General features: G+C 42.1%; 1 protein-coding gene across 2 annotated transcripts in view; it reads left to right on the top strand.

The window, feature by feature from the left end:
- asap1b (ArfGAP with SH3 domain, ankyrin repeat and PH domain 1b) overlaps nt 1–14,572 on the top strand; it is a 67,533-nt gene that overhangs the window by 40,977 nt on the left and 11,984 nt on the right. For both annotated transcript variants that reach the window (XM_069666914.1, XM_069666913.1), the window contains exons 9-17: nt 943–1,029; nt 1,905–2,005; nt 2,847–2,916; nt 6,335–6,422; nt 6,720–6,768; nt 9,755–9,921; nt 12,396–12,529; nt 12,666–12,757; nt 12,836–13,022. In XM_069666914.1, coding sequence (XP_069523015.1) covers nt 943–1,029; nt 1,905–2,005; nt 2,847–2,916; nt 6,335–6,422; nt 6,720–6,768; nt 9,755–9,921; nt 12,396–12,529; nt 12,666–12,757; nt 12,836–13,022 — 975 coding nt within the window. The remainder of the gene's footprint in view (nt 1–942; nt 1,030–1,904; nt 2,006–2,846; nt 2,917–6,334; nt 6,423–6,719; nt 6,769–9,754; nt 9,922–12,395; nt 12,530–12,665; nt 12,758–12,835; nt 13,023–14,572) is intronic.

Genomic DNA, 14,572 nt, shown 5'->3' with positions numbered 1-14,572 from the left:
TCGGGCTGAGCCAGCTGTTGGGTGTTTTCCGTCTGGTCCGTCAGCCATTATGAACTATCAATCAAACAAACTCAAAGGAACTTATGACAAAGTGATAGGTGTCGTCTATCAGATGAAAAAAAAAAAACAGCAAATGAGCATTTTAAAAGCATTTATAGTAGTCACTGGGTCCACCCCGCGGTTGGCATCACGTAACTGCGGTATTGCGGTCATGCGGTTACTGTCACAGCCCTACATGCATCTCAATAAGCAACTTAGAATAGAGAATAGTCTGTTTAGCTCTCTATTACAAGCAAACGTTTGAAAAAGATGAGCCTACGCCATCTACTCGCCACCATGTCTTATTTATAGTACAGCTCTGCTTCCTCCTGAAGCAGCACTTTTGTCACAGTCTAATGCTCCTGCGGTTATTATAGGAGGAACGGTAGCATTTCTGCAGCTACTGTCATTAGTTAGACTCAAAACTAGTAAACCTCACATACTGAAAAATGCCTCGAAAGGTTGGACAAAAGATCCTCACACTGTTCTGATCACTCCCAATAATTGAATCTACTGTAACAGAGCAGCGTTTTAATGGTCAGGCGCTGATGAAACCCGACACTCGAGGGCTGATAGTTCAATGTGGATCCTTTGTCTGACTTCTGGCTTGATCCAGCAGCCCTATTAAGACTCTAGGTTTGTTAATGCTTGGGAAAGTCAGACATCTAGTAAATTGGAGAGTAGTGTGAGGCATGATTTTTATAACATCCTAAATACAAGAGTAAGTTAGTAATTATATGCACAGAAGAAGCTCAAAAGCAAAAGTTGCAGTTGATTTCAGTCTAGGTATTTGCATGAGGCTTTTTTCATTAGAGCAATAAACGTCTCCATTCCAACACAGCAGGTAACCTCTTTTGTTCCGCCGCTGCATCTTTCCCCTAACCTTGCTTTTATCCTCCTCAGATCAAACAAACTCAGGATGAGGAGAAGAAGCAGCTGACGGCCCTGCGGGATCTGATCAAGTCCTCCCTCCAGCTGGACCAGAAGGAGGTAGGCAGGTCACAGCCGCACACACGCGAGGCCAAATTTACACTTAAAGCAGGTGAAACTCTTGCCATGTAGAGCTAAACACAGCAGCGGCAGACCTGGTTCATATGCACCTGCAGTTTTGCTCCAGTTGCCACACAGACACGTTAGAAATCCAGATTTGACACTCCGACCAGGTTTGGAGCTTGTCTCCTGCAGCACAGAGCGAGTGCCCAGTGCTGTACCATGCTGGTAGCCAGTGTGTGGTCGGCTTTGCTGGTGACCAGTGTTGTGCCTCACTGGCTGCTCAGTGGAGAGCACATTTAAAACACTGCCAACCTTGGATTTTCCTCCCCTGCTGTAGCTGTGTTGTTTCTTTGTTGTCAGCGTCCCCTCGGTTCACACGTTCACACTCTCACTCCGTTTTTTCTGCATGAACACAATCGATGCAGTCTTTCACATTTAATTTACACTTTCTGTAGCTTCTCTTGCTAATAGCACTAACACTAAATTTAGAGAGTAGCCACGTGAGAATGCAGTCTTGGTCGACACATGGGCAGGCGATTCACTCTTTCACACCCACCGCCTGCACCTGAGCCGGATCTTTCACACCTCTCCCTTCTATCTCCCTCCTTCTGCCTTCTGCTTGTCTGGAATCAAGTCTAGAAGAGTAAGTGCTGGTGCATGTGGAGCATGCTGCTTGACAGTAGAGTGGTTTGGCCTCTTAGAGGTGTTGCAGAGCATGCCTTGTTTAGTTTCCTGTTAGCACTTTCACTTTGGTTTTAAGAAGATATCCTGAGTGTTTATGTGTTTCTGTTTGTGTTGCATGTCTTTCAGAAGCATCTCTTAATATCCAGTGTGTTAAAACCTCTATTTTGTGTATGTGATGGTTCGCACAGGACTCCCAGAGCAAGCAGGGCGGCTACAGCATGCACCAGCTGCAGGGAAACAAGGAGTTTGGCAGCGAGAAGAAAGGCTACCTGCTGAAGAAGAGTGATGGGTAAGATTATGGCACTAATTAGGGATGCACTGTATTATCGGCACGTTATCGGCATCAGCAGATATGTCATTATTCTGCCGTTATTTTCCACCGATAACAACGCTTTAATTTTCCCTAAATGCGCGATGATTCCCCAAAATAACTCTGTACGAGTGTGCGCACACTGCCTGCACAGTTATCAACAATATACAAATAAAGACTAAAAAGTCACAGAGCCAATGAATAGATGTTAAACAACTTTGACAACTCTTAACTAGCTACCAGTTAGCTCACATTCTCATAATTTTACTGGATTTAACAACATCAAACACGCCGAAAATAAACTCGCGGCCAAAGCCGACGCTAACAGAGTGTAACATAAACATCAGTGCAAAACTAACTTACATATTCATGGAGGCACACGCGACAAAAAGGAGTCCATCGGCGATCACTGATGTCTCCGTAGTAGGTGCAGTAAACAAGTCCAGGCATGTCTCCCTCACTGCAGTGTTTTGGGGGGATGCTGCATTCAAGTGCGCTCAGAAACGTGAGTGAGCAGACACGTGACCTTTTCCTTCAAGCGTGAAGAAGGGTGCAAGATGTCTGCTTTATCGCAGTTGTTTGGTCACTACAATAAGAGTAGGCATGACATCAAGTCCACTACAGGGGAGACTTGATGTTCTCTGCAATAAGGTGGAAAAAAACATGTGGTGGTCTTTGGTCACACAATTAAGAAAATTAGTTGTTCCTCCAATAATTAAATCAAATCAATCAGTCAGCAGCAGAGCGTCATTCATGTTGCATTAAAAAGTGCTCACAAACAAGAAAGAGATGTTAACTGACTTCTTAATCTGTCACACAGGCTGAGGAAGGTGTGGCAGAGGAGGCAGTGCTCAGTGAAGGGGGGCATGCTCACCATCTCTCACGCCACGGTGAGTACAAGACAAATGTACACACACACACACACACACACACAAACACATGCTCATACGGACTCCCTGACCCCCCCCATCAGTCACTGTGTGGATCAAAGGGAGAACATCATGTGGGGAGGTTGTGTCGGGCTCTCTCAATCTGGAGACTGGCAGAGTGCAATTGACATAGATGGGTTGCCATGGCAACCTCTCCCCATCTCGCCCCTCCCCCTGCAGCCGGCTGCGCCTCGGTGACTCATCTCAGAGCGAGTGTGAGCGTACTGTATAGCTGGCACGTCTGCAGCGTCTTCTCCGCTCTGCAGCTGCAGTAACCAGTGTGTAGTGTGATGTTTTAGTTTCAGATGCGGACTGCAGGAATCTAAACACTGAATTAAAATAATCTGAACAAGTCTGTCACACTTCTCTGTTACAGAATTACAACAGAAGTGTTACAGACAAACTAGGGATTTTTGTTTATTGTGGCAGTGAAAGGTGTGTTATGAGGCATAAATAAGTGACGTTGGTGACTTCACACCTGACTGTCCAAGTAGTTTTAAAGAGGATTTCACCAGGAATATTATCATGTCAACTTTTAGGCATGTCCTCTAATTGATAACCTCTACTGGTGCTTAAAATATCATTTAAACATAGATGCCCAAGAGCCATCATCCATCATTAGACTTTAAAAAACATCATATGCTGCAAAGCTGTGATGCAGACTCGCAGCGCTGAGAGGGGGAGAGCACGAGTGCAGAGGGAGGGAGGGAGCGGACTGAAGTGATGATGTGATAGAAAACTTGATCCTGAAGCCTGATGCTCCTCTTCAGCTCTGTGTGAAATATATGAACAACACAGCAGACTGGAGCCTCTGTTAACAGTGACAGACAGACGGAAAGATCTGCGTGATTAACACACAGGTCCACGTTATTAAATGTCCTCCCCGTGCTGCGTTACTATAAACTATGATAAACTGATCGCAGGTTACAGCTCCTGCTCGTTTCATTCACAGCTTATACTTTACTTTATAGTTACTGTGCGCGGAAATATGGAAAAACTCTGCTCGTCTCTTAACGTCTGTGGTTAAAAAGGGGGTAAAAAATGGAATGCTGATTATTGCTGTCGATTACCATGGCAACGACTGAAGCCTCCAAGCATTCGGCATTCGGGTCAGCCCTAATATTATCACATGTTATGTTTACGTTACCTGTTAAGGACTACAGATATATCTCCACATTCTTGCTTCCTCGTACATGAACGTGTATACATACTGTATTTTATACCGAGGTACATGCTCTGTTCCTATCAAGGAAACAGATCATTTGACAAATAAAACAGATCATTTCGCCTTAAACTTTAGGATTATTTACTCTCCTTTGCTGGTTATGAATCACATGAACCTCCTCTTTATGAATATTTTAAGTTTGTTTTATTGACATTAGAAAGATTCTTGTCCAATCAAATAGTTTATTATCCATACAATGAAATCAGCAATCAGAATTTTGTCTTTTTCAATGGTCACAATTCTATTTTTTCACAGTTTCACATGTTTGTACATACGTTTCTAAAGTAAACACCCTTGGATTTAGTCTTGCCAATGTATTATGAGTAGTTAACTGTTTACTGTGAGCATGATTCGAACCTTCTTCCACGTCAAACATTATAAAAGAACTTCTGTTTTCTACAAGAATCGAAGTGGAAATGGTTGTTCAGATTTGTTATGAGAAGTTTCCTTTTGTTCTTCTGCGAGTTGAAGGAATCTGTCTATTCTGGTCCGCTAAGAGGTAGTTTTATGAGAGCTTATAATCATTCCTCTCTGCCTCCAGGCGGCTTACCGCCACTCCAACTTCTTTTTCTTCGGCCCTTGTGGCAGCTGAACTCTAGGTGACTCTTGTTGACATGGCGGGGTGCCAGCAGGCCAGCCGGCCTCCAAAGCTCATCACAGCCTGTTAGCATTTCATTAGCACGTGCCCCGGCCCCTCCTCGGCCCGGGCACTGGCAGGACACAATGCTCAGTGTACATGTGCCAACTGGGCCCATTTTTACAGTGAGCAACACACTCGGCACAGTCCGGCTTCTTAAAGGGGACAGAAGGAGACTTGAGTTCAGCCTGAATCTGTGTCACAGAGTTTTTTGTAGCTTAAAGCATTTGGATATTCAGATTCCTGTGGTATGGGTCACAGCAGTGGTTCTGACTATAATATACAAAACTTCATAGAAAAATGTATTTTTAGTAACTGATAAATCAAGAAAGGCCTTTTTGTCTGCAAAAAGTCAACCATTTGCTGATTTCGACTTCAGTAATAGGGCCATTTTCTTCTGTTCTCTGTATTATATCATTGTAGAGTAAGTATTTTGGACCGTTTAAATGTGGGAAGCTCATGATTATTCACTTAATCAATTAGATTAAGACTCCTGAGTCATCCTAGCAGCTGTTTGTGGCTGTACTTCACCAGATACTCAGCACCAGACAGGACCAGATTTAAAAAACAACTATACTATTTATACAGAGCTCAGACTGATCACTGGTGTAATAAAGAGACGGACAACAAGACTAAGGGCCCTACTTTGCCCAATGGCTCACAATCGTTTGGGTCTTAGATGTCGCATTGAGAATAGACAGTCTGCTGCAAACCTGATAATTTCGTCATCAAGAGCAAACAAATTATGCAACAAATGCACAGAAATAACTAAAATAATGCAAAAACATGAAGTTAACTGAACACTCCCTAGCCGAGAAATGGGTGTAAATCAGCATAAAATTAAATATTGTCGGCCCTAGACCTACCGCTTGCTAGCAGCTCTGTGAAGCTTCAGATAGACACAGTGTTTTTAGCTAAATGCTAATGTCAGCATGCTGACGTGCTCACAGTGGCAATGCTTATATATTGATGGTTAGCAGGTGCGATGATCCCTTTCAGGCGATTCACTCAGCACAACAGATATACTGTAGTATGGCATGATATCCCATACTAAGTGTTGTACCTCGTTCGTCTCCTTCAGGGAACTGAAGTTATATTCATAACATTACATTTACTAAGTTCAGTATCTGAGCATGCCAGCATTTGCTAATTGGCACTTAACATTTGGGAAAGGTGAGACTCTAGGAAAGTCATTAGGTTTTCAGGCTTTTGGTAATAAAACAAAAGTATTGGACACATTAAAAGTGAATGGTTCACTATGTATTATTCCGACAGTTGGCCAATGATGGAAGTGTTGACTGAAAGGCTAAAAGCTTAGCTGATAAAGGTTGTTGCTTTTCTAACATGAAAAGCCATAGAAGACTTTTGGGGCATTTTGCTGTGCATTTTTCACTTTTTTCTGCCATTTGATAGATAAAAGCAAAATAAGGGAACTAATAGACAGCCTTGAGTTAAACACAGTGACTAGCGATTGTATATTACACTTCTGATCTGGGACTATCTGTTTCTGCTTACAGTCCAACCGGCAGCCAGTCAAACTCAACCTGCTCACCTGCCAGGTCAAGCCGAGCGGCGAGGACAGGAAGTGTTTTGATCTCATCTCTCGTAAGTTTCACACACACACATGCTGCACGTTTCCTTGCCTGCCAAAATAGCTTAGTTATATACATGTTAGTATGAGACGGCTTGGGATTTCCTGCCTCTTTAAATCATCAAGGAGAATCTGTGGAAACAGGACACAACCCTTTTGTAAAACGCTCTATTTTTAGGCTGCTTTTCCTACAGGTGTCACACATAAAGGTGGAATATTTGAATAGTTTAACTCTGCGCTGCCTGTTGTTAGGTGTTATAAAATTCAAGATAAGAGATTTGCCTACTTAACACTGTTTCTTTATTCCACAGATAACCGGACATATCATTTCCAAGCTGAAGATGAACAAGAGTTTGTCATGTGAGTACTTCAAAGTATCATTGCTCAAAAAAAGTTTCTCCCTTGGTTTTGCTTGATTAAAAAAATTAAAGATATCATATATAATTATTTCTTAAGGTTTATGAGTTTACTTGTCCCTCTATAAGCTTACATATCTTAAAGAAATATCTTATATCCGATCACCTTTACCTAAATCCACAGAGTGAATGAAATATTTGTGTGTGATCACCAACTGTTACCCACTTCTTTTTTATTAATGGCTGTTGGTTAGCGACTGCTCTTTCGTGTCATTGTCGAACTCAAAGACAGGAAGTGTTTCACTTTCAGACGAGCAGAAAGACTGTTGAGAGTGGGTGGCAGCGAGGAGAGAAGTGGGATTTGTGGTCTGCAGTACTTCGGGTCTCTGTAACCTCATACCGTTGTTTCTCAAGCATTCTCATTCAAGTATAGGCAGATACACGGGCAAATGCAGCAACACGAATAACTAGAAAAGTATTATTCATGTAATGTTTTATTAAACTATCACACACAATTAAGTTTCCCATACATCAAAGTGATACAACAACCACTTATTAATGTTTGTGATTACTACAGAATTACCTACATATCGTAGGTAGTTTAGGAGTTGGCTAAACAAACAGCAAGCTTGGTTACCTTGCAGTGCAGTTATAAACAAGTAACCCAAGGGGGCCCAAAATTCCCACAGTTACAAGTCTCAAAATTATAAAAGTCTTGGGGGTTAAAGTTAGAAATGAATAACTTTACCAGACTTTTTTTTGCCTGCGTCTCATCTCTATTCGAGTCTAGCAGCTCAAGGCTAAATTAGCCGCTACTAGCATGACTCAACATGACTGAACTGTTGGGGTTAACTAACAGCTAGCTAACCCTGGGGACTTGCTCTGTTTTTTTCAAGCCTACATGTTTGAAGATTATAAAAATATAAGGTGGTGAATTTAGAAATGAATAATTTTACCACAACATTGAAGCCCATATCTTATCTCTACCTGAGGCTAGCAGCTACTAGCATGACTCAGCATGACTTAACTGTTGGGGTTTGGGTTGCATTGTGGGTTATACAGGAAGAATATGTGTAATAATGAACACAACATTTATGTGCTGAAGTAATATTAGATTCTTTTTTTAAACTTTAAACTAAAAAACTAAGTGTCAGATGCTAAAGTGGCAGACCTCTCATGAGTCTTTTTAAGGAAGATGTTCATCGCTTTTTTTAATAGAAAGAATGAATAAAGAAATAAATTACACTATCACACACAATTATTCGGTTTCCCACAAATCAAAGGGAGTAAACAATCTAAAATAAATGCTTGTGATTACTACAGATGGGTTGGTAGTTTAGAAATTGGCTCAACAAATACTAGCTTGGTTAGCTTGCTTGTTGCATCATTGCAGTTAGCCAAATAGCTAACCCTGGGGACTTGCACTGTTTTTTTTAGACTACTTGTTTGAAGATTATACAAATCTATGGTGGTGAAGTTAGAAATGACTCATTTTACCACAACGTTGAAGCCCATATCTTATCTCTACCTGAGGCTAGCAGCTTAAGGCTAAGTTAGCAGCTACTAGCATGACTCAGCATGACTAAACTTTAACTGTTGGGGTTTGGGTTGCATTGTGGCTTATATAGGAAGAATATGGTTACTAATGTAATAAAGTAATATCATTATAATTATATATGATTATAATTATTATTTATTCATTTTTTTAACTGTCCAACAAATTAAAAGTGTCAGATGCTAAATTGGCAGACTTCTCATTTAAGATTCTTTATTTTTGAGGAAGATGCTCATACGCTTCAGGGATTTTTAAATAGAAAGAATATAAGTAAGAAGTGAAATATGTGCAGGAGATGAATTTATTATTCATTAAAAGATATTTCATACTTGCGCTGAAAACACATAGGGGGAAAATTACTTGTTTAAAGAGCAAAGATGAACAATTTGAACTATTTCTTGATTATATGCTAATTAAGGGCAATGCAAATTGAAATATCAAGCTAATACTGACATTTCTTTTTAGTTGCTGAATAATTTCGGTTATAATGTGACCCTTTTTTCTATTTGAAACACTCAGAAACACAATGAATCATATCAATACATACTGACACTTTCTCAACAAAAACGCTTTGGTTTGTAGCACTTTAGTTCTCATCTTGAATGTTCTCCCTCTGATGCTTAGCTGTGGTTGTGCCTCTTGGTTCAGTGCTGCCTGAACACTCAGTATCTGTACGTACATGTCGTCCTTTGGGATCCAGCTTGCTGCTCCTCACTGCCGCTTCTGTCACGCACTCCTAACTGCAGCAGAAGCACCAGAGCCTTCCCGGGTTTTCTCCATGAAATATTTAGTATTCCATAGGGCTCCTGCTTTGTGCAATCACGCTCCTCCTCAATTAGGCTAGGAGCATATTATAATGCATGATATTAGCAAACACAGGAAGGCTTTGGCTCAGCATATGTGCTCTTAACACATCTGTGGATTAAAATATCTTGTTGTTTCACACAGACAGTCTAACACATCGGTTTATGTACCCACTCCCTGTCTGGCCTCAACCTCTGCAGACACGCTGAGTGACAATGACAGAGGAAATGCTGACGACAGGCCCATAAAGCCCAGTGTGTGTCTGTGTGTTGGTGTGCTAATGTGTGTACTTGAGGGCCAGTTCAGTGGGTGGAGTGCAGGAGCAGATTGTGCAGTGTAGAGAGCTGCAGGAGGCCATGTTTGAAAGGCAGCTACAGTGTTTCCTGCTTGTGTGATTTTTAATGACCACAGCGTTGAGTGGGTGTGTGGGTGTGTTTGTGTGTTTTACCTTTTCAAAGGAAATAAATGTGCAAGCACAAAAACACTGTTGAGGAAATGAATTAATCTTCTGACATTTTACAGACAGAAAAACAACAACAGTTGCATCTTGTGGTGCTATTATGTTGTTTGTATCTCCTAGGGAGTATTTATATTATGTAAAACACCTGTAACGATGTGTTTCCTTGTGCAGCTGGATCTCGGTGCTGACCAACAGTAAGGAGGAGGCGTTGAACATGGCGTTTCGAGGCGAGCAGAGCAGCGGAGGCGAGGACGGTTTAGAGGACCTGACCAAAGCCATCATAGAAGACGTGCTGCGCATGCCGGGCAACGAAGTGTGCTGCGACTGCGGAGCTGCAGGTGTGTACTGCTGCTGTGTGTGGCTCCATACACAGAATATATATAGATCCTCTTTCTGCTTTGTGCTTAGTCAACCTTCACCTTGACACAGGAAGAGAGAAACACCTTCACCTCAGCATTTTTTTTTTTTTATCTGTGAGCAAATGTTTTATTTAAAGCCACACACACCAATCTGGATTTCTTTGCAATGTCACGGCTGCCTTGAACTCAGTGTCCTTCAGTTAGACGCTAACTGAACAGGCTACACTGCAAATCCCCCAGCAGCCTTCAACAACAAATGTGTGTGTGCACGAGTGTTATTAGCATTCAGGACACAACCCGATCCTGATCCTCCCCCGCATTAGAAGCAAAGACTCAGCAGTCAGGAGTGGCGTAGACATTCAGGCCCTCTGACACTTAACACAGGCACATATATATACATGCACACACACACACACACACAATCTCCACTGTCAACAAAAACACGCTTGCAGCAGCTCACCGTCCGTCAGACGGGAGGACTTTATGCTCTGAGGGGGAAAAAACAACATTTCTGCGCTTTGAGAAACAACATCATTACATCACGTTGTTACATAAGTCGCACACGCTCCGTCGACCCCTGAAGTCTGCAAAGCGGGGGGGGATTTTGTCATGTCTTTACTCTTGTTCCTGCGTCGGCTCGTGTTCACGGTCTCAGCAGTAATACATGTTCCAGATGTGGACCTGGGCTCTGTTTCCACTTTGATCCCTGATGTTTTTATTTATCAGATTGCAATAGATCTTCAGCATCGCTCTGGCAGGCTTTCCTTTCCTGAATACATCAAATTCACATCACGTTTTAAAGGTCACTGTAATGACTCTGAAAGGTCACCTGTGTTCCCTCGGCTCGGAGCAGAACGAGGACAACTCCATCTCAGTTCATATTCTCCCAGGATCTCCCTTTATAAGTCACAGCTTTGCAGCTTTAGCATTAAGCAGCTATAGAGGTCACTGTGCTTTAACTCATCGTGCTTAACATGAACCATGTGACCTATCACCAGCTCGCATCTGTTTATTATGATGCGAATGTGTGTGTGCGTGCACGTGCCTGTGTTCCGGTGTATGACTCATTGTTTTTTTGGGCTGCCTCTGTCTGGTGCTCACTTGTCAGATCCAGACAGAGCAGCATCTCTGCCTCTCAGCATCCCTCAACGCAAAACCAACACTGAGGAGCTGTACGTTTAAAGCTCGCTTAAATCTCCCAGAATGCATCAGAACATCAGCAGTAATGCAGGTCAATCTCAGTGCTGCATGATTTTCACACACAGCTCTGCTGCATCTCAGAGCGCTCGTGCCGTTTGCTTTGTCGAAGGTTATGGAATGAGCTCTGTCTCTGTAATGCAGTATGACGTGACTGTTTTGTACCTACTGCAGTCCTCTAGCGCTCTAAGTGTCTGTTGTTAGATCATAATTATACAGCAGTTAGTTCTGACCAAGTGACCTGATTGGATAAGAGGCATTCCATGAGTGCTGATATAGAGGACAACATCACTGGGTCTTTTTGCTCTGTGTATCACTCCGCCTCAACCAGGTGTTCTGAATACTGTTAATTAACATCACAGCAGACCATGTATGTCATGTCACATTAATCAAGCTGGTACCTCAGAATCACACAGCAGACTCTTATTTCACTGGTTGATTAATTAAAACAAAGATAAATGTTCATCATACAAACCACCATTGACTTAAGGGTACAAAATGGAGCTGCAACAAAATGTTCCAGCTCCTGGTATGGGTCTTAGATCTGTACTGTTTGCTTGAGTGAAAATCTGGTGTGTTATTATAAACGTATCCGTCTAACAGGAGTGGCAAATCGTCTTTTGAAATGAAATATATCCATTGAGAAAAACAGTAGTGCTGATAACTTTCCTTCCTAGACTTGGTTTGTTTTGTATATTTTTTCTTTATCCACAAATAAAACAGAACAGCTTTAAATGATTTTTATTGCATAAAACGTTAAGAAAACTCTTTTAATTGTCAATTGTTTTGGTATTAATCCCTCCTCACAAGAGTAATAGCTTCTGTAAAGGCTTCTACACTAAGTTCTACAATCACACTGGAATAAATCAACTGCAGGGGAGCTGAGAAACCAATGTCTCTGCTGACTGCAGCCTGAATGGACCGGATTACAATGCAGTAATAGAAAACATGTTTTCAGCAGAAGGCAGGACTGAATCTTTTTACTACTGAGAAATCTTTTTTTATTCTTTACTATATTTCTCGGTGATAGTTGACTTCCCAGGCTGGACTGGATTTTAGCTGACTGACATTTATTTGCATGTTTTCTGTCTCTTTTTGTCTCCATTCGAAATCAAAATCTGTCATTAGATAGTCAGTGTAGGACAAATCTAAGACACCTACCAAGCTTGAAATAGTTTACTTTAGACAATTATTTACTTTCGATTATGCTGTGTAAACCATTAACACTCTTTTTCTCATGTTTCCTGTGTTTCTAGATCCAAAATGGCTGTCCACCAACCTGGGGATCCTGACCTGCATCGAGTGCTCTGGCATCCACCGAGAGATGGGGGTCCACATCTCCCGCATCCAGTCCATGGAGCTCGACAAGCTGGGAACCTCAGAACTCTTGGTGAGTCCGAGACATGGTCTACCGAGTTAATGAATAGCTTAATAGCTTATCTAAGCTAATCTAATCTATTTTTGATCGCTAGTGAAAGAGTAGTTATTGTGATCTGATGCCTCCTTCTTCTTCTTCTCTCCCTCAGCTGGCCAAGAATGTAGGCAACAGTAGTTTCAATGAGATCATGGAGGGAAACCTCACGTCCCCTTCACCAAAGCCCACTCCCTCCAGTGACATGTGAGTAAAAGCTGTCTGAAAACTAGATGTTGTTTCAATGCCCACACAGCTGATTTAACTCCTCCTGTCCTTCCGCAGGACGGTGAGGAAGGAGTTCATCAACGCTAAATATGTGGACCACAAGTTTGCGAGGAAGACGTGCACGTCTGCGGCAGCTAAGATGATCGAGCTGTTCGAGGCCGTTCAGTCCAGGGATCTTCTTTCACTCATCCAGGTTTACGCAGAGGGGGTGGAGCTTATGGAGCCGCTCCCCGAGGTGGGGCAGGTGAGTCCTTTAAGTTCATGGATATATGCACGGAGCTTAAACAGTCAGGTGGAGCCTTATCGAGACAAATACTTACCTACTTACCTCTAGTTTAATTTTTGGATTTTACTGTTCATCAAATGTCTGTGAGTCTTCTTCCGTCTGTCCAACTCGCATATCCAACAGTTAACATAATCAATATTTTGGAGTCATGTTTGTGTCTACACTTTAGCTCTGTTTTTGGTCTCCCCCAACTCTATTGAATATTTGAAATGTTACGTTTCAAAGCTTTAGACAGCAAAAAAATGTTTTTATTCACCTTCCTTTTAGTCGGAACTCGGTAACACAAGTTTCAAAGGAGGCAATCTCGGATGCCATCGCTATAGCCTGTCGACGATATACCCTCTGGGGATGGTGGTGAACATGCCGGGGCATGTAGCCGGCGGTTACAATAAACGACTTCCTTTCCCTGTGCTGCATTGTTTGCAGAAAAATAACTAGTTTTTCTTGTGATGATGCAGATTAGTAAAAAGTAAAAATGAAGCTTTGTCAGGTCTGTCATCAAGAGGAGAAGAAAACTACTTTTAAAATGCTCAAATCGATCATCTTTGATGCATTCGAGGAAGTCGGGAAATCTTAACGCTGAACGTCTTTCGTGACACAGCGTCAAGGGAATTTATCTCAGGTTGAATTTTAGATCTAGAACAGATTGTTAGCTGTTAGCATGCAGATGTCTGTTTATAGAGATTAATAAGAAGCTAAATCGTTGTCAGATGATGCTGATGGGAGCTGGGATGCTTTTGCTCTCCACACGGACTGTTTTTCCTGCATACGCTGCAGCCTGCTGATATGTGATTGGTCAATATTACCCAAACTACAAGCGTCGTACAAACAGAAACCAGAACACTTGCCGTCTCGGAAATCCATGTACCAGACGTTACAAAGGAGGAAATCTTAAAATAAAGCTGAATACAGAAGCTACAGTCCTCGATGTGGCGGCCCCGGGTTTCCCCTGTTTCTGACTCTATCCACTGTCCTCTCTCTCTCTCAATAAAGGCATAAAAGGCCCCAAAAAAAATGGTGCTTTGGGTGAACTGGCCCTTTTAAAATGTGCGTATTTCTTACATAGTATGTTGGCTCCTTCAGCTTGGACGCACATCATGTAAAAGTGACACTCTGAGTTAATGAGTTGCATTAAATCTTGGCTACATATCAACCTCCTCCCCAAACCTCCTCATCAGTGGCTCCAGTACATTCCTATTACTCACCATGATCTCATATTAGACTATTAACCACTGCATTGTCTCCATACTGCAGTGGTTCATCCCTAAATGAGGTTTTATTCCCACAAGGACGACCGACACTGACACATATTACGATTCAGTGAATTATTTGGCGGGTAGATATGGGTGTAAGCGTTGGAAAAAATGGAGTCATCTGGCTAGCCTCACCAGCAGGTGGTGATATCCAGCAGCAGCCTCCATCACATCATAGGGCATCATCTCATTAGAGCTCATAGTTACTTTAATGACGACATCCATGGAAGCATAATTCATCTCTCAGCTCAGCCT

Source organism: Semicossyphus pulcher, unplaced genomic scaffold, assembly GCF_022749685.1.
Source record: "Semicossyphus pulcher isolate SPU_LCO1_2020_fin unplaced genomic scaffold, fSemPul1.0.p SCAF_18, whole genome shotgun sequence".
Taxonomy (NCBI): domain Eukaryota; kingdom Metazoa; phylum Chordata; class Actinopteri; order Labriformes; family Labridae; genus Semicossyphus; species Semicossyphus pulcher.
This window is presented reverse-complemented; position numbering and strand designations above follow the sequence as displayed.